Genomic DNA, 27,203 nt, shown 5'->3' with positions numbered 1-27,203 from the left:
AAATAGATAATAAAACGAAATAAAATATATATTTAAAAAAAACAACCTTGCAAGCATGTTATGCAAGATATTAGTGTAGATATAGTGTGCTGCTTACGTCTGTTCCAAGCAACACGGGTTGTTTGTAAGTGGATTCTCCGTTCTCCAACCTACGTCAATAGCACAGGGCGGTACATGAATGGGCTGTGGGGGGAGGAAGAGGGGCCCCTCATTTTACCAGGCTTTTTTTTTTTTTTTTTTAATAATGGGTGTTAACTAAGCATTGGTTAATGGTTGGTTCGCTACGACGTTTCGGAGCACATGAGCTTTGGACTACTGTGCGTACAGACTGCGGGGGAGAGATCGGCCTTCGAGGGGAGCAAACATCCATCGGCTGCGCGGTGTAGGCTAGCAGCTGTGAGGGTCGGGTCGCGGCATCCCGGAGCAGGAGGAGGCTGAGTGCTGTCTGTGAGCCATGGGTTTCCGCAAGAAGAACAAGAGCCCACCGGTGCTCAGCCACGAGTTTGTGATCCAGAACCACGCCGACATGGTGTCGTGCCTGGCCATGATCATCCTGCTGGGCCTGATGTTTGAGGTACTGGACTGTGTGGATGCAAGCGCGTTTTTTTTTTTTAGCAGCCTAGCTTCTACGAGGTTCCGTTAGCTGGTATGACAGCACATGGATACTGTGAGGGGCCTATATCGCATGGAAGTGATACTGGGGGAGTGATTAGAGTTTTTAAAAAAAAATGTTGCACAACAAATGCTTTGAGGCACACTTAGTGTTACATTTTAACAATATGGCATGTTGAAGAAAGCATGTGAATGTGATTTATATGCAGTATTTTAAATGTAAACTGCAGTTGATTTAGTAAATAACAAAAAAAAAATTAAGAAACACCAAGGAAAACGTTAAATAAATATAATACAAATAATACAATAATAAAAATTAAGAGGAGAATAAAAGATAATAACAGGTTGTAATTGCTCTTTTCTTACTACTTATGTAAGATAGTTATTAACCATGATGATTTGATTACTAACACGAGCAATCCAAACACCATAACCACCATGCATCCATTTTCTATATTGATCATCAGGGTCGAGCATGTACTGAGCCTCTCCCAGCTGCCTTTGGAGAAGAGGCGGGGCACACCCTGGACTGGTCACCAGTCAGTCGAGACCACTGATACACAAACAAACATTCATATTCACGCTCACACATTCGGACAATTTAGAGTCTTCAAATTTACCTAACATGCATGATTTTGGTTGGATTGTTGGAAGAAAACAGAATACATGGACAAAATATAAGCACAGGGAGAACATACATACAGGAACGCCAGAGCCTTTGAATTCATAACCTCTGAACTATGAGCCTGTTGTACTAAGCAATTGTACACCGTGCTGCAAACCGAAATACCATGCATTTAAATTAAAAATATTTCAATGCATAGAAAACTTTCCAGAACTATTATTATGTTAGTATAATATATGGAAAACCAAACACATTGGGACCTACTGTACTCATTATGTGGGTTTCAAGAACTAAAAATACAGTCCTATATAACCAATACTTATAACAATACCAAAATTTGAGAGATCATTATTTACTATATGCATTTTTATAACATGGTCAGTCTTTCAAAAGATGTCAGACAACAACAACAACAACAACAACAACAAAACCAGCAAACGAGCCCGGACAAACACACTTGGTAACAGGCATACACAATCTAAAGCTGTAATTAATCAGTGTTATATCAAAGACTGCTTTCTGAAAGCAGTGTTGAACTTCAAACTACCAAATTCTAAACACTCAAAGCCCAGCTACAGATTCAGTACAATTCCATTTGTGTTAATAGTGCATTCACTCACACATAGAAACATGATCTCCCAGGTGGGGAAGCAAACCTAACCCACACCGCCTGCATCGGAGGCCACCCAGAGCCCATGTAGAAAAATGCCATGGTGATACTCATGTGCTGTCGTTTTCAATGTGCGCAAGTCCATTTGACTCAAACTAAATATATGACCTGGAGGGCATGAAGACATGAAGAAGGAAATCAAAAACTTTATTTTGGGTCCTTTGGACGTATTTTTAGTTCCGTCGAAATCAAAATTGACGTCTGTCAATGCAAAATAAATGGTTTTCACAATAAAATCAATACCTTTATCCTGTGTTGAATGGATATTATTACTTTCAATGAAATGCTGATTGCAATCCTTTTTACAGTGTACATGCAGATCAAGCACGGTGCATAGGGGCTTGTCTGTGGGCGGGGGCCGGTTTTACCCGTTATTTGTAAACATTTTGTAAACGTAATGAAACACCCTGCAAAGAAAGATACCTACAACAACTGAGTTAGTCCATCCACATTTTCTTTGCATTCCAGGTCACAGCAAAGTTTGCCATCATGTTCATCACAGTGCAGTACAACGTCACACAAGTTCTTGGTGAGTAGAAGGCTGGTGATCATCTTCATCTCCTCTCAGAGTTTTTCGTTTATTTCTGTCTTTTTTTTTTTTTTTTTTTCCCCCAGATGAAAAGAATGATCCAGTGAACCTTTACCATTATGGTCCCAAAGATGTGGCCACTGTGTTTTTTTACCTTCTAATTGTTGTCATCCTTCATGCCCTGATACAAGAGTATATTCTCGATGTGAGTATACAACCTCAACACAATCATACCTTGCCCCTTGTAACACTCTGCCTCAATATATTGGGTATAATTTATATGCTGCACTTTTCAAACATTGTATATAATTAGGTAAGCCCTTGTCAATGCTTTAGCCATGAAAACGTAAATACCATGCTCTGTGAGGGAGTTTGTGTCTACACGGTTACACGCACTTTATAAATGAGGCTTCTGTATTCCACAATGTCGGGGAAAAGATGTATCCTATCTATTAGTATATGTTTTGAAGGGCCTTCTAAATAGTAATCTAAATAGTACAGTGCATCAGGCAAGGATTCACAATATTCAAAGTATTCACTTCACTCTTCATATGCGGCCAGTTTTGGTAAAACATCTTGCCATCAATGCCTCCCACTAAACTACGCTGGTATTGAGCATGAGGGCGGACTCTGACAGTTGAATTGGTCCACTGTTGACATATTTGGTAATTTCATTGTTCAGATGTGATGAGACTACTACCAGTCAAGTCATGAATAAACCGTGTCACATTTAAAGCGGCAGGTTTCAAACCATGGGGAAAAAAAAGTAGCAGCTCATAGTCAAAATAGGCCTACTCAAAATATGGTCATGCTTTGACTATGTCTTTGTCATTTCCTCCTGTCTTTATGAGTCAACTAATCAAATGTAGGGCTGCCACAAACGACTATTTTGCTAATCGATTAATCACCAACAGTAGTCGCGATTAGTCGACTAATCATATCGTATCGTCAGCCTCCTTAAATAATTGTCCAAAGTCCTTTTTTCGACCATTTTTTCCTCAGAAAACCCCCAATACGGAACCACATTCTGATTACGTATGCATTTCATTTTCATTTCAGGGGTATAATTATATATACATAAAATAATAAACTATCTGTTCAACTAAGGATATAGCCGATTTTAGCAAAGGTGGCCATCATTTTTTTTCTTTTTTAAATTTTGATGACTTAGGCCAATATTTTTAAGGGGCTGACAAGTAAGGAGCTACTCTTATATAACCATCATTAGCATAGCCTAAAGCTTGAATTTGTTAAAATATATGTACAAGTTAGCAATAAAGATGGTAACAGGTGAAAGGTAACAGTACATTCAACTTTTATTAAAGTGAAGTTAGTATCACACAGTGTGTGCTAAATACTGAAAGTGTCTCTGTTAACGTCCATGTTAGCACTTAGCTACGCTAACCATCCAAATAACTTACAGCGGCTGAGATGACTTTCCCTCACCGTCAGAAGGATTCGACAAAAGGTGCTTCTGTCTCAAATGCTCATTGCATTGCCGATGTGCTGCCTTGAAAGGCAAGGTCTGTCTTGCATATTTTACATTAAACATTATTCCCTTTAGCATCTTTGTAGAAATATTCCCAAACTTTCAAAGTCTGCTGTCGGCTAGCCATGATAGCATACTGTGTACAGCTGGCGCTAAGAGTATATAGCTTCCCGTGACATCACGTCTGACCCGTATTAATGTTACTGCGCATGTGCGTCCAGTAAGAGCAGGCGGCAGCCAGTCAAACGAGCGGTTGAGGCAGTTTTGGAAGACAAAAATAACATAAGGCTGATATATATTGTGTAAAACTGACTAGTCGACTATTTAAATTAGCCGTCGACGCTTTTGGTCGTCGACGTAGTCACGACTAGTCGACTAATCTTGGCAGCCCTAATCAAATGTAGTTTTTAGCAATTTTACTGAAAATACAGTATACAATAAGCTTCTGTTTTTTCTTGTGTCATTTGCATGCTTCATGTGCCATTTTAATGTGTTCATCTTGTTTGCTTTCAGAAAATGAACAGAAGGTTGCATCTGTCAAAGACCAAACACAGCAAGTTCAATGAATCAGGGCAATTGGCAGCATTTTACTTGTTCTCCTTCATTTGGGGCTGCAGCATCTTGACAGCGGTAAAAAGACATCTTGTTACTCTAGTCGTGAAACTTTAGTCATAGCACTATAGGCTAGATATAGTTTTGCTTCTTTTTGTGTTTATATTTCTTTTATTATATCACATACATTTTCTTTTAATGCTCTTTATGGTAAAGTATGGAATTTACTTTGTGTGTGTGGATACAAATGGTTAGAATTTTTCTTGTCAATATGCCATCGTGACAAAACGTCTAGGCATTTTGACTTTCAGTGTCTAAAGGACGGTGCATTTTGGGGGCACTAACTATTTGAAAACACATTTAGGATTTGACACATGGGTAAACTGCTTTGGGAGAGATTTTGCAGATGATCCATGATGTTAAGCTGAACCATCCAGGCTATTTTGGAAGAAGCACTAAGTGAATGTAAATGAGACAAAGCAATTGAAAGATCTCTTTGCAATTTTGATGATACTTAGTACTGACTGACATTATATGGGAAAGGAACCCAGTTTTGAAACATGTTCACATTTTTAGCAGAGATATGAGCTTTTGCTAGTGAACTGTATTGTTGTGCAAAACTGTAAAACTGGTTGGCTAAATGTGATTGTAGTTTGTGAGAATGTTATTTGCCTTTCAAGAAATGAGCCAAACCAACAGGGGAAAACTGTAATACTATCTTTTTTTTTTTTTATCTTTCCACCTTTTGTTTTTGATAGGAGGACTTTGCAAAAAATCCAACTTTCCTATGGGAGGGTTACCCCCACACTCACATGGTGTACGTAAATATTTACTTTCATGTCACACTTTGTATTTAAAAATAAAATATGTATAGTGAGAAATAATAAAGTGTATACATATGGTTGGTACCCGGGTTCAAGAAATGCACAATATCTCTGCTCAGTTTTCAGGTCAAGTTTTTCTACATTTGCCAAATTGCCTATTGGCTCCACGCACTTCCTGAGCTGTACTTTCAAAAAGTCCGCAAGGTAAGGTTCATTTGTTGAAAGTCTGTATGTTAGCATATTGTACGTCTTTGTTTTTTCGTGACAATTTGAAGGCCGTATATGCACTGTTAAGCCACTAAATCAGACGTCACCAGTAGCTCTCAGCTTCGAAAGGTTGGTGACACCTGATCACCTGTTTCTTGTGACGAATGCAGTTGAATTCATAGAACAGACGGCCATTGTCATTTTGACACTTGCTCCAGACGAACCAAACTGAAACTGTCGAACTCACTGGACTTTCTATCACTAGCTCTTGTCTGATTTGTCATCTTTTTCCAGGAGGACATCCCCCGCCAACTCTACTACATTTGCCTTTATGTTGTTCACATCACAGGTGCCTACATCTTAAAGTAAGTAGATGTGTAGGTAACGTTAACATGATGTGATTTACAATGGAATCACTTTTCAAGAACCTCTTGCGAGGTGGTTCTAAAATACAAGTTGACTGGGGCTGTGACATCACAGTCATCTGATTGGGGGTTTTAAGTTTCATTCACATTTATGTGGGCAAGATTTTGAAGGAATGTGACATTTCACGATGCCTAGGGTGGAATTAAAAAGCCACATGGCATATTGGAGAATGGATTTACACAGTAACAGCAGTTTGACACAGAAGCTGATCTCTTGCCTCGAGAATGGTATATAGCAGGGGTGTCCAAACTTTTTCATTTGAGGGCCACATACAGAAAATCAGAAGGACGCAAGGGCTACATAATGTTATGAAGAAAATTGTGTTTAGTCCTAAAAATGGTACAAATAATTTATTTGTTGTTTTGCATATTTAGAAAAACGCTACAGTATATAAACCAATTTATTTGTAATGGCAGTATATTATTATAATTTTGGAATTTTTAATTTCAGTTAGTTTTCAGGGTGGTTCTGTTTTTTTAAATAATGCTTAGTTTTAGTTTATTTTGTTAGTTTCAGTATTAGTATTAGTTGTTTTTTTTATTTTTATTTTTTAATGTGTATTACTTGTGCGCAATATTAAAAAAAAACACCATAGGAGCAACATCATCTGAAGGTGCTTTTCTATTGGCTGCTGCTTGATGACACCACTTCTGTGTGACATACTTTCATGCATCATTATTCCGGTTTATATCAAAATATATCTACTACAAATCACATCAGACTAAAAATGAAGGACATTTTTGCTATAATTATAGTTTTAGTTCGTTTTTTAAACATAAAATGTAATTTCAGTTAGTTTTCGTTTTTTTAAAAGCATTTTCGTTTTTATTTTATTTTGTTAATGAAATTGTTTTTTGAATTTTAGTTTTACTTATTTCGTTAGTTTTCGTTAACTAAAATAACCTTTAATGGCACCTGTGTTTTTCGACACTAGGGGTGTGAATTGCCTAGTACCTGACGATTCGATTCGTATCACGATTCACAGGTCACGATTCGATTCGATACCGATTAATCCCGATACGAATTTCTAAGTCGATTGTTGCGATTTTTTTTCATTCAAATTTAGAAAATACTAATCAGTAAGCTTGTAGAGTGTAAGATTTATATGAAAATGTATTATTTATTTATCTGAAATTTCAGTCTTATAGAGGTTGTAATCTGTTTCATGTTTGAACAGCATTAAAATAAAATATTAAGGCTTAATGTTCCGTTCATATAACATTCTTCCATGCTCAAGGTGTGAATCCTTAAAAAAAAAAAAAAAAAAAAAAAAAATCGATTCTGCCGATTATTGAATCGATTCGAGAATCGCGCGATGTAGTATCGCGATATATCGCCGAATCGATTTTTTTAACACCCCTATTCGACACCCTCCCGTCTTACTTTGACCATCTCTAAGCATTTTTGTTTTTGTTAATTTATTTTAACTGAGTCAAATGCCTTTTTTAGCATATGCCGCGGGCCATTGAAAAATGGACGGCGGGCCGCAAATAGCCCCCGGGCCGTAGTTTGGACACCACTGGTATATAGTCTACAGAGGACCATGTTGCAACTCTAATCAGAAATATGCTACTGGCAAACTCGATACGATGTTTCCCTTTAACGTCTGTCAAACTTAAAGCAAATTGGCCATACCAACCAATCTGGACAGCTACTTAAATCAATGTACAACACAATATTGCAGAGTTAATGGACTGATTGATTGTCTTTTTGTGAGCTATGGCCTGTGTCAAATTTCAGTCTTTATACCCAGACACAGGTGCTGTTATTTTTTATGTCAACACCTTCGAATAAGTCACTTTATGACATTTATGAGACTGATAATTACACCACTTGTAGAGTAAGCCTGTAATCAGTCAAAGTGTCTCCGTTGTTCTTTGCTTTCTCTCATTTGTTCAGCCTCCACCGACTCGGTGTGGTGTTGCTGGTCCCTCACTACTTGGTGGAGCTCCTGTTTCATGCCTCACGCCTCTTCTACTTCAGTGACGAGAACAAGCAGAAGGGGTATCGTTCATACAACTAATAAGCTGTCATAAAGGTGGTGACATACTCTCCTTGTGACCACAACCACATTGTGTAATGTAATGTCATTTTGTTTTTCTTGTCTTGTTGCAGTTTCACTCTGTGGGCTTTGCTCTTTGTCATCGCTCGCCTCCTCACTCTCACTCTGTCAGTCCTGACATTTGGCTTTGGGTTGCCCCGGACAGAAAACCAAGGCTTTTCTCTTGTGGAAGGCAACTTTAATGTGCTCACCATAAGGCAAGTCCAACTGCATGCCATCAATGTGATTGTGTATCTATTCTGACAAATCTGTACAGATTATTTTGTATGCAAAACTTTTTTTTCCCAGAAATCTTCACATTTTGCGAGTTTGCCTACATGGAGATTTGGAATGTTCATTTGAGTACATTTCTCTACAGAACTAACATTAATAACTAGAAATGCCATTTCTGGGGAAATGGCGTGTGAAGGCTGGAGAGCTGAATGAATACCTGTGGAATGATTTGGAATAATGTTGAATGATGATGAATGATATTGAAAGATATTGAAAGATATTGAATGATATTGAATGATATTGAATGATGTTGAATGATACTGAATGACATGGAATGAGCTAAACATGCTGAAGTTGGAATGGTTTAAATTCATCCAGAAATCTAGAAGCAGTTGAAGGAAGACAAATACCACAAAAGTAAAAATAAATCAGCAAGAAACAAGAAAACAAGGAAGAAATCAAGTAAGAAATGGACGAAGTAGCAAGTAATCGGGTAAGCAATGGAGTAAAGTGAGAAGAATTAAGTAAGCAATGAAGTAAGGAGGGTAGAATCGAGTCGCAATGGTGTAAGGAGTGGCAAACTTAAGCAATGGAGTAATAGTCACTCTGTTGAAATCAGGTCACATTTGCATTAGTATACTAAGCTAGCATTAGCATGCTAAGTTAACATTAGCATTAATGTGCTAACTTAGCATTGGCATGCTAAGCTAACATTAGCATTAGCATGCTAACTTAGCATTAGCATTCTAAGCTAACATTAGCATTGGCATGCTAAGCTAACATTAGCATTAGCATGCTAACATTAGCATTAGCATGCTAAGCTAACATTAGCATTAACATGCTAACATTAGCATTAGCATGCTAACTTAGCATTAGCATTAGCATGCTAAGCTAACATTAGCATTAGCATGCTAAGCTAACATTAGCATTAGCATGCTAAGTTAACATTAGCATTAGCATGCTAACATTAGCATTAGCATGCTAACATTAGCATTAGCATGCTAACTTAGCATTAACATTAGCATGCTAACTTAGCATTAGCATGCTAAGCTAACATTAGCATTAGCATGTTAACTTAGCATTAACATGCTAAGCTAACATTAGCATTAGCATGCTAACTTAGCATTAGCATGCTAAGCTAACATTAGCATTAGCATACTAAGCTAACATTAGCATTCACATGCTAAGCTAGCATTAGCATTAGCATGCTGAGCTAACATTAGCATTAGCATGCTAAGCTAGCAATAGCATTAGCATGTTCAGCTAGCATTAGCATTAGCTAGCATTAGCATGCTAACTTAGCACTAGCATGCTCACTTCCTGTTGATTTCAGGCCACTTCCTGTTGAAATCGGGTCACTTCCTGTTGAAATTGGGTCACTTCCTGTTGATATCAGGTCACTTCCTGTCAAAATTGGGTCACTTCCTGTTGAAATTGGGTCACTTCCTGTTGATATCAGGTCACTTCCTGTCAAAATTGGGTCACTTCCTGTTGAAATCGGGTCACTTCCTGTTAAAAACAGGTCACTTCCTGTTGATTTTAGGCCACTTCCTGTTGAAATTAAGTCACTTCCTGTTGAAATCGGGTCACTTCCTGTTGATTTTAAGTCACTTCCTGTTGATATGAGGTCACTTCCTGTTAAAATCAGGTCACTTCCTGTTGAAATCGGGTCATTTCCTGTTAAAATCAGGTCACTTCCTGTTGATTTTAGGTCACTTCCTGTTGATATGAGGTCACTTCCTGTTGATATTGGTCACTTCCTGTTCAGGTCGGGGAATATCCTGGCAAGAATCACACGCATACCTAATCAATTGGCCAAAATGGCCACCGCCTTGGGAGGCCAGGTTGGCGAGAAACCTGGGCATATCATTTGTCTAAAATGGCCGCCGTGCATGGTAAGTTGGAAAATGGCCGCCATACGTGGTAAGTTAGGTGGTAAGATGGAAGAGCTCATGACGTGAAATGGTGGAATATATTGAAGTTGGAACGAAGTCAATCGGATAAATAATGTGGAAGTAAATGGAAAATGTAGAATGTGGGAAATATTTGGGTACGAAATTGGGAATTGTGGGTAAGGCGGGAATTTTGGAACTGAAAAGCTGGAAGAGCTCATGGCTTGAATTGGTGGAATATATTGAAGTTGAAACAACGTCAATCGGATAAAAAATGTCGAAGTAAATGTGAAATGTAGAATGTGGGAAATATTCGGGTACGAAATCGGGAATTGTGGGTAAGGCATGAATTTTGGAACTGAAAAGCTGGAAGAGCTCATGGCTTGAATTGCTGGAATATATTGAAGTTAGAACGAAGTCAATCGGATAAATAATGTGGAAGTAAATGGAAAATGTAGAATGTGGGAAATATTTGGGCACGAAATTGGGAATTGTGGGTAAGGCGTGAATTTTGGAACTGAAAAGCAGGAAGAGCTCATGGCTTGAATTGGTGGAATAGATTGAAGTTGAAACGACGTCAATCGGATGAAAAATGTCGAAGTAAATGTGAAATGTATAATGTGGGAAATATTCGGGTACGAAATCGGGAATTGTGGGTAAGGCATGAATTTTGGAACTGAAAAGCTGGAAGAGCTCATGGCTTGAATTGCTGGAATATATTGAAGCTGGAACAACGTCAATCGGATGAATAATGTGTAAGTAAATGGAAAATGTAGAATGTGGGAAATATTCGGGTACGAAATCGGGAATTGTGGGCAAGGCGTGAATTTTGGAACTGAAAAGCTGGAAGAGCTAATGGCTTGAAATGCTGGAATATATTGAAGCTGGAACGACGTCAATCGGATGAATAATGTGTAAGTAAATGGAAAATGTAGAATGTGGGTAATGTGCGGGTACGAAATCGGGAATTGTGGGTAAGGCGTGAATTTTGGAACTGAAAAGCTGGAAGAGCTCATGGCTTGAATTGCTGGAATATATTGAAGTTGGAACGAAGTCAATTGGATGAATAATGTGGAAGTAAATGAAAAATGTAGAATGTGGGAAATATTCGGGTACGAAATCGTGAATTGTGGGTAAGGCGTGAATTTTGGAACTGAAAAGCTGGAAGAGCTCATGGCTTGGATTGCTGGAATATATTGAAGTTTGCCATGAAGTCAATCGGATGAATAATGTGGAAGTAAATGTGAAATGTAGAATGTGGGAAATATTCGGGTACGAAATCGTGAATTGTGGGTAAGGCGTGAATTTTGGAACTGAAAAGCTGGAAGAGCTCATGATGGAACATATTTGAAGTTGGAACGAAGTGAATCGGATGAAAAATGTGGAAGGAAATGTGAAATTTTGAATCTCCCATTAAGAATACATGGGGAAAAATCGGGTACGAAATCGGGAATTGCGGGTAACACGTGAATCGTGGGAATAAGAAAAATGGAAGCGCTGTAGGCGCGAATATTTGGAATCGTTTGAAATTGGAACGGAGTGAATCGGGTGAAAAATGTGGAAGTAGAAGCTGGACAAAAAAGTGCGAGGAATAAAATATAAGAATAATTATAATAATAATAACTAGAAATGCCATTTCTGGGGAAATGGCGTGTGAAGGCTGGAGAGCTGAATGAATACCTGTGGAATGATTTGGAATAATGTTGAATGATGATGAATGATATTAAAAGATATTGAAAGATATTGAATGATATTGAATGATATTGAATGATGTTGAATGATACTGAATGACATGGAATGAGCTTAACATGCTGAAGTTGGAATGGTTTAAATTCATCCAAAAATCTAGAAGCAGTTGAAGGAATACAAATACCACAAAAGTAAAAATAAATCAGCAAGAAACAAGAAAACAAGGAAGAAATCAAGTAAGAAATGGACGAAGTAGCAAGTAATCGGGTAAGCAATGGAGTAAAGTGAGAAGAATTAAGTAAGCAATGAAGTAAGGAGGGTAGAATCGAGTCGCAATGGTGTAAGGAGTGGCAAACTTAAGCAATGGAGTAATAGTCACTCTGTTGAAATCAGGTCACATTTGCATTAGTATACTAAGCTAGCATTAGCATGCTAAGTTAACATTAGCATTAATATGCTAACTTAGCATTAGCATGCTAACATTAGCATTAGCATGCTAACATTAGCATTAGCATGCTAAGCTAACATTAGCATTAGCAAGCTAACATTAGCATTAGCATGCTAACTTAGCATTAGCATTAGCATGCTAAGCTAACATTAGCATTAGCATGCTAAGCTAACATTAGCATTAGCATGCTAACTTAGCATTAGCATGCTAAGCTAACATTAGCATTAGCATGCTAAGCTAACATTAGCATTCACATGCTAAGCTAACATTAGCATTAGCATGCTGAGCTAACATTAGCATTAGCATGCTAAGCTAGCAATAGCATTAGCATGTTCAGCTAGAATTAGCATTAGCTAACATTAGCATGCTAACTTAGCACTAGCATGCTCACTTCCTGTTGATTTCAGGCCACTTCCTGTTGAAATCGGGTCACTTCCTGTTGAAATCGGGTCACTTCCTGTTGAAATTGGGTCACTTCCTGTTGATATCAGGTCACTTCCTGTCAAAATTGGGTCACTTCCTGTTGAAATTGGGTCACTTCCTGTTGATATCAGGTCACTTCCTGTCAAAATTGGGTCACTTCCTGTTGAAATCGGGTCACTTCCTGTTGAAATTGGGTCACTTCCTGTTGAAATCGGGTCACTTCCTGTTGATATCAGGTCACTTCCTGTCAAAATTGGGTCACTTCCTGTTGGAATTGGGTCACTTCCTGTTGATATCAGGTCACTTCCTGTCAAAATTGGGTCACTTCCTGTTGAAATCGGGTCACTTCCTGTTGAAATTGGGTCACTTCCTGTTGATATCAGGTCACTTCCTGTCAAAATTGGGTCACTTCCTGTTGAAATTGGGTCACTTCCTGTTGATATCAGGTCACTTCCTGTCAAAATTGGGTCACTTCCTGTTGAAATCGGGTCACTTCCTGTTGAAATCGGGTCACTTCCTGTTGATATCAGGTCACTTCCTGTCAAAATTGGGTCACTTCCTGTTGGAATTGGGTCACTTCCTGTTGATATCAGGTCACTTCCTGTCAAAATTGGGTCACTTCCTGTTGAAATCGGGTCACTTCCTGTTGAAATTGGGTCACTTCCTGTTGATATCAGGTCACTTCCTGTCAAAATTGGGTCACTTCCTATTGAAATTGGGTCACTTCCTGTTGATATCAGGTCACTTCCTGTCAAAATTGGGTCACTTCCTGTTGAAATCGGGTCACTTCCTGTTGATTTTAGGCCACTTCCTGTTGAAATTAAGTCACTTCCTGTTGAAATCGGGTCACTTCCTGTTGATTTTAAGTCACTTCCTGTTGATATGAGGTCACTTCCTGTTAAAATCAGGTCACTTCCTGTTGAAATCGGGTCATTTCCTGTTAAAATCAGGTCACTTCCTGTTGATTTTAGGTCACTTCCTGTTGAAATTAAGTCACTTCCTGTTGAAATTAAGTCACTTCCTGTTGAGATTAAGTCACTTCCTGTTGATATGAGGTCACTTCCTGTTGATATGAGGTCACTTCCTGTTGATATTGGTCACTTCCTGTTCAGGTCGGGGAATATCCTGGCAAGAATCACACGCATACCTAATCAATTGGCCAAAATGGCCACCGCCTTGGGAGGCCAGGTTGGCGAGAAACCTGGGCATATCATTTGTCTAAAATGGCCGCCGTGCATGGTAAGTTGGAAAATGGCCGCCATACGTGGTAAGTTAGGTGGTAAGATGGAAGAGCTCATGACGTGAAATGGTGGAATATATTGAAGTTGGAACAAAGTCAATCGGATAAATAATGTGGAAGTAAATGGAAAATGTAGAATGTGGGAAATATTTGGGTACGAAATTGGGAATTGTGGGTAAGGCGGGAATTTTGGAACTGAAAAGCTGGAAGAGCTCATGGCTTGAATTGGTGGAATATATTGAAGTTGAAACAACGTCAATCGGATGAAAAATGTCGAAGTAAATGTGAAATGTAGAATGTGGGAAATATTCGGGTACGCAATCGGGAATTGTGGGTAAGGCATGAATTTTGGAACTGAAAAGCTGGAAGAGCTCATGGCTTGAATTGCTGGAATATATTGAAGTTGGAACGAAGTCAATCGGATGAATAATGTGGAAGGAAATGTGAAATATAGAATGTGGGAAATATTCGGGTACGAAATCCGGAATTGTGGGCAAGGTGTGAATTTTGGAACTGAAAAGCTGGAAGAGCTCATGGCTTGAATTGCTGGAATATATTGAAGCCCGAACAACGTCAATCGGATGAATAATGTGGAAGAAAATGTAGAATGTGGGTAATGTGCGGGTACAAAATCGGGAATTGTGGGTAAGGCGTGAATTTTGGAACTGAAAAGCTGGAAGAGCTCATGGCTTGAATTGCTGGAATATATTGAAGTTGGAACGAAGTCAATCGGATGAAAAATGTCGAAGTAAATGTGAAATATAGAATGTGGGAAATATTCGGGTACGAAATCCGGAATTGTGGGCAAGGTGTGAATTTTGGAACTGAAAACGTGGAAGAGCTCATGGCTTGAAATGCTGGAATATATTGAAGCTGGAACAACGTCAATCGGATGAATAATGTGTAAGTAAATGGAAAATGTAGAATGTGGGAAATATTCGGGTACGAAATCGGGAATTGTGGGCAAGGCGTGAATTTTGGAACTGAAAAGCTGGAAGAGCTAATGGCTTGAAATGCTGGAATATATTGAAGCTGGAACGACGTCAATCGGATGAATAATGTGTAAGTAAATGGAAAATGTAGAATGTGGGTAATGTGCGGGTACGAAATCGGGAATTGTGGGTAAGGCGTGAATTTTGGAACTGAAAAGCTGGAAGAGCTCATGGCTTGAATTGCTGGAATATATTGAAGTTGGAACGAAGTCAATTGGATGAATAATGTGGAAGTAAATGAAAAATGCAGAATGTGGGAAATATTCGGGTACGAAATCGTGAATTGTGGGTAAGGCGTGAATTTTGGAACTGAAAAGCTGGAAGAGCTCATGATGGAACATATTTGAAGTTGGAACGAAGTGAATCGGATGAAAAATGTGGAAGGAAATGTGAAATTTTGAATCTCCCATTAAGAATACATGGGGAAAAATCGGGTACGAAATCGGGAATTGCGGGTAACACGTGAATCGTGGGAATAAGAAAAATGGAAGCGCTGTAGGCGCGAATATTTGGAATCGTTTGAAATTGGAACGGAGTGAATCGGGTGAAAAATGTGGAAGTAGAAGCTGGACAAAAAAGTGCGAGGAATAAAATATAAGAATAAGAATAATAAGAATAATAATAATAATAAGAATAACGGGAATGGTGTAGAATAACATATGTGTGAAGGCCTCCAGCCTTCACACAATAATAAGAATAACGGGAATGGTGTAGAATAACATATGTGTGAAGGCCTCCAGCCTTCACACAATAATAATAAGAATAACGGGAATGGTGTAGAATAACATATGTGTGAAGGCCTCCAGCCTTCACACAATTACCATTTAATCAGTAATTGTTTTTTTTGTTAGGGCGTACAAGTTGCCTGGTATGTAACGCCTATAGTTAGGGGCGCACATAAGTGGTGTGGAGGTGCGCATGCACACGAAAAATGCTGATTGCACACCAAAGTTAAACACGTCACTGTGCATTTGTGCACTAAGCTACATATTTTTAAATTTTCTTCTCTTGAAAGCAGAGCAGATGGAGATTGATTATTGTTAGATCTCAACATGTTTAACCGAACAAATCCCACAGCTGAATATATTTAGGGATTTAAATTTTTTTTTTTTTTTTTTTAATTGTTTGTTTGGCACAGCGACATATTGTTCCATTTCATGTGAAACAGTTGACAGAAAATAAATATTTAAATGAAAAATCATCTTTTGATACCTTTGATTCTCATTTAAGAGTAACAGTCGTCGTAATATATATCGATTTTGGCTGATTTGTAATAAAAAAAAAAAAAATAAATAAAAAAAACTTTTGACTTGTATTCCATATAGCCTTAAAGTCTTTATGTAAAACTAGTCAATGGTGCAAGAAAGACCAGAGACCACTGCCCAGTGAACTGAGCCCTAGTGAGCACATTTCAGTCCTTGCTGCCCTCTACTGGTTGCCTATAAGTTTTACTGTTGATTTTAAAATCTTACTACTGTTTTTCTTTTGTAGCCTTTCTTGGGCCCAATTTGTCGCCATAGGAGATTAGATTTTGCGGTTTCGGCTCCTAGTCTTTGCAACACTCTCTGGGAATATCTCAGACAGGCAATTTTTTTCTGCTTTTAGGTCTCTTACCACTTTTAGCATTGGGCATTCTTTGGTTTTATTCTATTATGGCATTTAATTATTCTTTTCTTTTTATCTGATTGCATTTAGTCTTGTAAAGCACCTTGTACCCTTGTTTAGAAAGGTGCTATATATAATAAATTATTATTATTATTATTATCATTATTATTATTATTATTATTATTATTATTATGGTCTAATGTTGTCCAAAGGAGTTGTATCACATCTGCCAACATGTCGAGACTGTCTGAAACCAGTTAAAACGGCCTCAAACCAGTTGTGAATGAATAAACACTTCCACTGTTACTTGCAGCCAAGTTCTGCACTCCATCCATCCATCCATCCATCCATTTTCTGAACCGCTTGCTCCTCACAAGGTTCGCGGTTCTGCACTCCATTTTGTTTACATTTTTTAAAAGAAGGGCTTAGTCAACAATTGCCACACAATTGTCAGAATTCACAATGATCATTTCATTGACTAATTAACTGTTATACTCCTCCCTAGTCGACAAAGACTGCAATGGTACAGTATGTCTAATCATGCAGGAATGCATGAGAAAATCCAGATGTCTTTGTGGTCATCTAAAGCATGTATTTCAAATTAACAGTTTTTCTCAGTTTTAATATGAAAATATAAATCAGGGTACACAAGTTCAGTGTCGCAGGCTCAAGTGTGTCTGTTATTCCCCTTCAGGATGGCATGTTTGGCAGCCATCTGCCTGACTCAGGCTTGGATGATGTGGAAGTTCATCAATTTCCAGTTAAAGAAGTGGAGGGAACACAGCCAGAACCAGGCATCAAAGAAGAAGACAGCCAGCCCAAAGAGCAAACCTCACAAACGGGAGCTTACAAGGGGTGAGTGGTTTAGAGCCTCAGCATCAAACTGACACAATGGACATGTTTGTAGTTGAAAAGGCCGCATAGATTTTTCCGTCCGATGACATCCAAGTTCATCGAAGGCTTTTGTTTGTCTAGAATTGTACGAATTTTCATTTTGTGTTAAAGTGGCAATATTCAACTTCTACCAACTATGATACTTTGTCTATGTTGTAGGAATGCCTTGGTTGTTTAATTGTATTGAAAAAGGCATGGAGACGCAAAGCTTTTTCACTAACAGGCACTCGATATGAAAGAAAAAAAAGAGTCACACCATGACAGTGTTTGGAAATGAAAACGAACGTAACTGGCGATATATATATATATATATATATATATATATATATATATATATATATTTTTTTTTTTTTTTTTTTTACTCTGTACATGTTGTAACATTGGCCATCCAGGTTGCCTCATAGACACAAAACCTTAGGTCACCTTATGTCCAATAAACATGACAGATTTTCACTAAAATTTATAAGCACATATGTAGACATGTCATAATCGTAATCTGAAAATATTAGAACAAAATTTTGCAGTATATTAACATCGGAACCGTTATTATGTATGAATGTGGCAGCGCTTCTAAAATTAATGTTATCAAAAATATTGTAAGTTATAAATTTTAGTCACATTGAGTGACTAAAATGTATGAGTACGTTTGAGTGCGTTTGTTTTTTTTACATGGAGTGATTTAATTTAACTGGGAGAGCCAATGTTACAAATAGAATTAAAATTGATTAAAAATGAATAGATAAAAAAATATTGTAAATTTCGTTCTAATATTTTCAGACTATGTTTTGCACATGTCTTAAATCAAACACAATCACACCATTAAACCTAAATGTAAATATATTTGGGCCGGAAGTTCCGGAACCAACATTAATTAATTAATCGCAGAAAGAAATCTCTCTTTTCTATTACTGCACGCCATCAGAACTTCAGCCAGTAACCTCAACCTTCACACTCTCTAACGCTGATGTGCAAGATACTGTATGAAATACAGAAATACAGAACTCAAGGTGGGGATACAAAAAATAGAAAAACTCCAGCCCAATTTATTAATAGTGTCTTTCAGATGTTGCTATTGTAATGTAGAAAACATTGCACTATAAAACTTTGTGTTTTTGTTTACTTGTTTGATCAGCAGGAGCTGCCAATGGAATTGTGAAGCCTGATGATAAAGCGTCACCACGGGCGAGAAGAGTGAAAAACTCATAAAGATGGAGCAGTTGAGAAAAACCTGGCACGGTGACATACTGTATGTTGTACACACCACTTAGCAACGTGTCTCCTGCTATCTAAACAAAATCACACTAAGAAACCTCACGTAGCCCTCTCTTTGGTATTAAGATTCACTTTGTTAGATTCTCACTGCGAGTTATTAACTTGCTTCTCTGATGGTTGGCAAGACAGATTTGGGTCTGATGCTTTAAACTGAACAGATTTCACTCTTAAAAAAAAAAGTGTCCTTTTGTGTACAATCGTGATCCTGCATTGAGTTGTGATATAGAATGAGTCCACATTTCAGTCCTTCAAAATGCAACTTCATGTGAAGTGTTTAGTTACACATAAACTGTACAGGGTTGTTTGTTTGTTTGTTTGTTTGTTTGTTTGTTTGTTTGTGTTTGGGCCTTAATTAGATAAACTGACCAAACAGGCTGCTGGCTCATGTCCCAAAAGCCTTTATTGCACATCACTAGAAATTATGATTTTTACAGGGGGAAAAAAAAGCATCTCTATAGATCACTCTGTGAATAGTTGTAGTGTTATTTAGTGTCAAAGTTGTGACCTAATGATCATTTATTGCCATTAGAGATGGTCAGTGCCTTTGAAATCCAGCACTGGATTGAGGCACTTGTTCTTGTTTTATTGTACAATCCCAAATTCCAATGAAGTTGGGAGGTTGTGTAAAATGTAAATAAAAGAGGAATCCTTTCAATCTTAAAGTATATTCAGTTGAATATACCACAAAGGCAAGATAGGGTTAGGGTTAGGGGTTAGGGTTAGGGTTAGGGTTAGGGGTTGAACCGAGACAGGGGCAACAAAAGACTGGGAAAATTGAGCAACGCTTAAAAAAAAAAGGAAAAAAACACCTGTTTGAACAGTTTAGCTGGAAACCAGCAAATATCATGATAGGGTATAAAAGGAGCATCCCACCCAAAGTGGTCACAAGCAAGGTCACATTCACCATTTTGTGAACAAATAGTACACGTTCTCAACATACAATTGCAAGGAATTTAAGGATTTCATCATCTGTAATATCATCAAAAGATTCCGAGAATTTGGAGAAATCACTACATGCAGGCAGCAAGGCTGAAAACTAACTTGTGACCGTTGGTCCCTCAGGCAACACTTTAATATTAATAACTGGTATCATTGTGGAAACGATATGACCACGTGGGCTCAGGAAAATTTTCAGAAAGTCTTTCCAGGGACGTCCCCACTTATTTTTAGCAAGGCAATGCCAAGCCACTTTCTGCATGTATTACAACAATGTGGCTTTGTAGGAAAAGAGTGCGAGTACTAGATTGGCCTGCCAGCAGTCCAGACCTGTCTCCCACTTAAGTGCAAAATATGACATTGGCGATTCGGGACATTTTGAGCTACTGAAGTTAGCTCAATATATATATACTTATTGAGGGGTAAACATGCTGCTGCCCCCGCTTTTTTTTTTTGGGGGGGGCGGGGGGGACATGTTGCAGGCATCAAATTCAAAATGATTGAATAATCTAAAAAAAAAATAATAGCATTAGAACTCTTGTCTTTGTAGTGTATTTAAATAAGTATAGGTTGAAAAAGACTTGCAAATCATTGTATTTTTTTTTTTTTTTTCAATTTGAGTTTTACACAACGTCCCACCTTCATTGGAAGTGGGGTTTGCCAGTAGCATTTATCCTGGTTCTCAGCTTCACCCTGCTCACGGGGTCGTCCACGTCTGGAAGCTGTACTGTTACGTTTGAGGCTTCATTGTATACATACAGTTCAATCCAACTATCAGAATGGGCAGACACATGAGCAAGAAGACCGCAACTCGTTTTTTTTGGTATGGTAACGCCAATGCATGGTAGTTTGAACACACAATGGCTAATGCCTACATGTGTTGTTAAGTTTACTACTCACTCTTTCTCACGCTCTCCTCGCTCTGTCACTCTCTCTCTCACACGTACACACACACAGAAGTATTCAGTGGCCTTTTTACAACTGCTGCAAGAGGGTTATTTATTTTTTATCACAGACTATTGATGGTTATTATAACCAGCAAACACAGCGGAACATAGCAACTGTGCTCAGTTAATCCAAACAATACAATCCTTCTTCAAGTGTCCTTATAATGTCAGTGGGTCGTATCACTTGTTCTGACTGTGTTTGTTCTGTTTGCCTTCTCAGTTTTTTTCTTTTACATTCTCGGGTGTCAAGGCATTAACTGTTCCCCTGCTTACATCCTGTGGTGCAATGAGAAGCGTACTTGTGTTCTGCCTATTGTATGTGTACGGGTATTGACTTGGTCTGCATTATGATGATGACTAAACTGTTTGTCTGGTACTTGTCTTTTAAAGAAAGAAAAAAAACAACAGCCTGTGCACCGCATGAATTGTAAGAAGTCAGTCAATTAAATTCTTCCCCATTTGGTCCCATGCAAACTGTAAAGCATGTCCGTTAGATTTTCCTGTGTGTAAAAGGCTAAGTTGCAAAAGTTCCAGTTGCTAAATGTTTCTGTGTTTGCACAAAACCTTCCCTTTTTATGAGTGCCTGTGATTGTGTGTAAGTGGTTCACGAGGAACCACTCAAATTGTCCTGTTAGACCTAAACTTTCCTCTCATTGGCCTTGTGACGATATGACATTCAGAATTTATTTGGAGTCTAAATGTAGAAAGAAAACAGACAGTAAATCAAAATACCAGTCCCGTTTGCTTCTTTTAGTTCACCTTATTGGGAATTGGGCAACCCAGTTGGAGTTAGCGTTTGACAGTGTCACATAATGGAATGAGGAGCAGCGTATTGCCGAAGATATAAAAGTAACCCTACACTGTAATAACTATTGTGTCAGATTTTACAGCTATTTTTATATTGGGGACGTCTCTCATTATTCTAAGCGGTGTGAGTATGTGTTTTGCATTCAAATTATTTTTAATCCAGGAATGAAGCTTGCTGAACTGTTAGTGTGGTTATATATTGTTGTGTGAGTGTATTTTTAATTTAATGACCGTATTTGATTTGTATTTTGACTCAAAACCGTAACCATGATCTAATCAATTTTATAGCCAAATATTTAGGGCAGAGACGGGCAAATTTTTCTGCTCAAAGCTACATTTAAAATGGACAGATGGTCCAGGTCATTGGTGAGATAAAAAACAAAAAAAAAACAAATGTACATTTAATATTAATGTGTTAAACTTGTCAAAACATTGTTTAATCTTGTTTTTATGTATTATTTACAAGAAATTTAATTATAGTTGATTAAACAATTATTTTATAAAATAAAATATTTTATGAGCTAAAAGACTGTAAAATAAATACATGAAAATGTACATTTTGTATGACAGTTTTATGGGGGTGGGGGGGGGGGGGAGATCTAAATTAATTCAACAAAAAAAATATCAGGATTGTTAATGTAAATGTTTGTTGGGCTGAATTAAAGAGCAAAGCAAAGCTATATGTGGCCCATAAGCCATAATTTGACCACCCCTGATTTAGCACCCTGCTCATCTGCAATTTGCCTTTACATTATGGCCTCCAAGGCAGTGCATGTAAAGTATAGTTACCCAAAATGCATCTTTTGCATAAAAAAAAATAAAATAAAAATACATCATGTAATTTGTCAGAAATGGTTTGTCAGAATTATAAATTGGAGATGCTTGAATAAAATTGGTTTGCTTTTTCACTTGTTAATTAACTAACAGACAGTCGCAAATGTCTTTGCCTCCAATAAGACACGTTTTATTGTATGTCATTATTTAATTTCTGTATGGATTTATTATGTTGTTGCCTGTTATGTGATGATTGGGCATTTTCTTTTTTGAATATGTTTTCTTTGAAATGGGCTGATGGTATATATAAATACGGTATATATTTATGCAAATTCTTGTGTGTTCTAATCATGTTTTTTTTTTGTCATTCCTAATTGTGTTTACGTAAAGTTTTCTGTTGATTACACGCGCCTTTTGACCCCAATTGAATCACAGCACTGCAGCTTTTGCATTACTGGAGAAATCTCTAAAATAGTTAATAATAATAATAAAATTAATAATAAAAAAGGTGTCGTTTTTAGGGAAAATGTCCAGGACGAATTCATCTTCTTACGAATTTACCCCAACTATTATTTTAGATTATTGTTGTTTTCATTTATTCCTTAATTCTCTTGACAATTTTAAGGCTTTGTCTATATACAGTCTGTGCCTTGTGATTGGCTGGCGTGACCCGAGTGAGGATAAATGGACGGATAGAACTAATCAGTGGGATTTATTGGTTTGATCCTACTTCTTGGCACCAGAGGGCATCACTGAGCTTTATTTGCCCGGCGGACAGAAGTGGTCTGCGGGGCCATAGCTGCACACAAAGCTGCATTAATAAATCATTTGTCGGAGTGAGAACGAGAGAGTGCAACATCGTCGTATCAACCAGTACAGTTGATTTTGTCCTCATGCTGTCAGTCAACCAAATCCGTTTACATTTACCTCTGTAAATCTAAATCTGGGTGTGTTTTCCGATGTTGGCCTTGCCTCAGCCGACCTTGTGCGACTTGACTGCTGTCAATATGTGTATTCATCGATCGTGAGGAATGAGTTCTCATTTCTCTCACATGTTCTGCTCCGGAGCACGTAATGGCTTTTCTCAGGCCAAGCAGACAGCATGATGGACCCGTAAGATGCAGGGAGGGAAAGCTCCAGCTTTTTTAGGGTCACAGCAAGGACGGGTGTTCTCACAAACACACACACTCATCAACAGCACAAACATACATATCTGGAGTGTGCTTGAGAGAGGCAAAGTGTCTAGGATAAAAGTGAGGAGAGCGTAGCCTGCCCTCCCTAGTAATTCTTCCCCTACAACCAACCAGAATAAATCTTTATGTGAATTGTCAGTATTATGTGTAATTTCCATATAAATTAACTTCATTAAAAGTGGGGTACTTTCTTATTTAACAAAGCTCATTTTAAATTCTGTATTTAATAGGACATGTAATCCCAGACTTGCAGACAAATAGCCACCAATTAGATGGGATGAATCGTGCGTGCGCGCGCGCGTGCGTGTAATCTCTTGTAAAAGATTGTATTCCTCCAACACTGTTTTCATTGATTGTCTCAGATGAGCAAATTGGGCAGCAGCTGCACTCCGAGACAGTTTTTTTTTTTTTTGTTCTTCTTTCCGTGCAGGGCTCTGTGAAGTACAGAGGGGATCTGACCTAAGACGTTCATGACCTTTGGCTATTTGTGGGCCAGTAAACCAGAGGGGAGTGTTTTGAGGTGGCCAGCTGAGCAGGTGTACAGCGAAGAACAGTATAGAAGGAATGGAAACATCTGGAGGCATTTCAAATTTGGGACTACAAAGGAGACGGGAGTTGAAAGGACATGCTCAAGGAAGCGAGCGGTTAGAAAATCAGGCAAAAAGAGTTCTGATTCTGTTTAGACTTGACATAAATACAGTAAAAGAGGACAAATGCATGTGTCTATCTGTTAAAGTGCATAATTCCTCATCACGTTGAGCTACATAGAGGCAGATGCAATTAAAGACGGTTGGATTAAAAGAGCCCAGTGCCGGCTGGGATAGGCTCCAGCTCCCCTGCGACCCTTGTGAGGATTAAGCAGTTAAGAAGGTGGACGGATGGACTAAATTAATTATATTTGGACTAGTAATTATATTTCAATAACAACTTTATTATGGTGGACAGGTTTGTAATAAGGACAATCGAGATCACGTGCTTCTTCAACTATAATTAAGTTTTGACCTTAAAAAAAAAAAAAGAGATTTTTGATCAAGTTTCATTCAACATGACTTCACTTTAAATGACCTTTATGGTATACAGTCAAAGGCCACCTATTAGGCACACCTGTCTAACTCATTAACGCAAATTTCTAATCAGCCAATCACGGCCGGAGCCTGGACTCGAACCGGAAACCTCAGAACTGTGAGGCGGACGTGCTAACCACTCAACCATGTTTTAGCTAATTGAGCAAAAAATAATAATAATTAGCCAACTTTTTGGGTTATTTTACCCAAATAATTAAATAACCCAACTTTTTCGGTTATTTGTTTCACCCAAAAACTTGAGTCATATGATTAATTCACAAAACAACCATTTTTTTGTGTGTGTTGGGGAAAAAAGGCGGGAGGGGTCAAGTCATCTGTGTTGGTTGTGCAAAACATCCCAATTTTTGGGGTTGTCTCATCCGTTATTCATTTGACCCAACTTTATTATCTAAATGAATAATCCAGAAAGCATGTGTCAGTCCCTTTTTGACCCAATCTGGGTTATTTTTTGACCCAACTGTTTTTGGAGTGCAGAAACTTAGACTTAGACTTGACTTTATTGATCCCTTTGGGATGGCTACCTCTGGGAAATTTACATGTCCAGCAGCAATAAAATGAAAAATAATTCAATCAATCAATAAATAAGGTTATTACACCAGAGATTGAATTATTAATAATAATAGTAATAATAATAATAATAATAATAATAATAAAAAAATTAAAAAAAATTAAAAAATTAAATAAATAAATAAAAATTCAATCAATCAATAAATAAGGTTATTACACCAGAGATTGAATTAATAATAATAATAAAAATAAAATAATGCTGATCACCTGGGATTTTCACGCACCACCATTTCTAGGCTTTGCAGAGAACGGTCCGAAAAAGAGAAAATATCCTGTGAGCAGCAGTTCTGTGGGCGAAAATGTCTTGTTGATGTCAGAGGAGAATGGCCAGACTGGTTTGAGCTGATAGAAAGGCAACATGAAGTCAAACAACCACTCCGAGGTATGCAGAAAAGCATCAACACACAACATGTCGAACCTTGAGGAAGATGGACCTCAGCAACACAAAAACTAGCAAGGTGTACCTAAAAAAGTGGCCAGTGAGCGAATGATTTATTGCACTATTTGCAGTTTCCCAGTACATGCAGGTCCATGAGTAGGCGCTCAACCCTCAACTCAACACCAGTAACACTGACCCCAGTTAACAACTGTAACAAAGGAGTGAACATAAATAGTGTAGAATGCCTTTTTTTGTCACTGCGTGGTGCTCGCCAGGAGTCAAGCGGCGTAGAGAGAAGAAAAGACCAAAGCTTCATGACAGGAGCGCTTCGGTCGATCATCGGGAGTCAAGTGGCACCAAACGGAGAGAATTGGAAAGACGGAGCTTCAACTGTCACCGATTCGTTGTTGTGATGGCAAAATTGTTTCACCTAATGTGTAAACTTTGCATCTTATTGTTGTAGTACCAGCTCACAAATGAAAAACTGATTTGAATTTTGATAAACGCATTTGCCCACATATAGAAAACAAAAACATTCTGATGCTTCTACACTGTTTGTGCATTCAACGCAATATATAAACAGAACATCAAGACTACATACAGTATATTTTGCTGGTATTGGGCCAAAACCTCATAAGTCACAATTTGGTAAATTTTGTATTTTTACACAAATCTACACGATTGGTCACTCCACACATGTGGATGTAATTTTTACAAATTACTGACCAAACTGTATTGTTGATGATGCAATGTTAATGGTTGAATAAACATGTTTTGGAGGTCTCTAATTTAGAGGTACGAGGTTTTGTCCTGACTCCAGTGATTTCCAAGTCATTTCAAATATCAAATATCCGTTACCCTTTATGTTATTAAATTTGCTTGTACTCTTTTACTGTGTTGACTCTGAGTCTGCTTTGTGGTCCTATTTCACTTGGACAGATCGTAACACACACTATGATTTTTATGACAACCACTTTGATTACGCCGGTTGAAATCACTCAGGCTTGGGTGGGCGGTTCTGTCTCATGCAAATGAGCCACTGCTTACCCGGTCCCCCTGTACTTCTGGATGTGCCAATGCGAGAAGAGCTTTTGTTACCATGACGACTAAGGGCATCAGAAGGGAGTGGTTACTCATTGAGTGCGAAATGCATCCCAATAGGATCTCGTGCTCTCGACGCATGTTATGTGCAATCCATGTTAACGGTACTACGGTAACAGCGATACGGTTCCATTTTATTTTCAAAAATGAAATGCTTACAATCAAGATTCAACCTCAAAACAATGTATTTCTTTGAATCTTACCCAAGTGGATTAGTGAGATTACATACAGTGCCTGTATTCGGATCAATCTAGCTGCCGTATAAATGTCTTCTCACAAGAAATTTCACCTCACTGTCGGTGTCCACGAGGTGCTATCGATGGTGATACTGAAGTGTGTGTGCGCGTGCGTCTGCGTGCGCGTGCGTGTGTTCGTGTTTGGGCATTAGCTGTTCCACTATCCTCCTGAAACCTCATCTCTACCTGTTAAGAATTTCAAGCAGCTTCTTGTTCTCACCCTCCCACACCTCACTCAACAATCTCCAAAATCCTCACAGGGCGACTCTCAACAATGGATTCCACGCAGGTAAATAAAGCACAATGTTGTTTGGGTTCAGAATTGAAACCTGAATCCAGCTTGCAAATAATTGTAACATTAATAACTATTACATGCTGCCAATGCTTGAAAACAAAGTTTTAACCATAGAACACTTGTTAGCGTTCTTTTATTGACAAGAAATGATTCCTCAAAGTTAATAAAAATGTACTGTATAGATGTGAAATCCTCTTTCACAAACAGTCAGATAGGTCA

At 38.1% G+C, this 27,203-nt stretch overlaps 1 protein-coding gene across 2 annotated transcripts; it reads left to right on the top strand.

Annotated features, from left to right (window-relative positions):
- The first annotated feature begins 99 nt into the window (after positions 1-99).
- Positions 100-19,365, top strand: LOC144013605 (translocating chain-associated membrane protein 1-like 1). Of its 2 annotated transcripts, none has more exons than XM_077512679.1 (11): positions 100-574; positions 2,376-2,436; positions 2,523-2,641; positions 4,439-4,555; positions 5,236-5,294; positions 5,421-5,505; positions 5,803-5,873; positions 7,834-7,938; positions 8,050-8,193; positions 17,193-17,353; positions 18,525-19,365. In XM_077512679.1, exons 1-11 carry the CDS (start codon positions 455-457, stop codon positions 18,596-18,598), a joined length of 1,116 nt encoding a protein of 371 aa, XP_077368805.1. In that variant the 5' UTR covers positions 100-454; the 3' UTR covers positions 18,599-19,365. The 2 variants fall into 2 exon arrangements, with proteins under 2 accessions (XP_077368805.1, XP_077368806.1); XM_077512680.1 differs by having other exon boundaries at positions 101-574; positions 18,528-19,365.
- Positions 19,366-27,203: the final 7,838 nt, after the last annotated feature.

The sequence above is a fragment of the Festucalex cinctus genome, chromosome 2, assembly GCF_051991245.1.
Source record: "Festucalex cinctus isolate MCC-2025b chromosome 2, RoL_Fcin_1.0, whole genome shotgun sequence".
Taxonomy (NCBI): Eukaryota; Metazoa; Chordata; class Actinopteri; order Syngnathiformes; family Syngnathidae; genus Festucalex; species Festucalex cinctus.
This window is presented reverse-complemented; position numbering and strand designations above follow the sequence as displayed.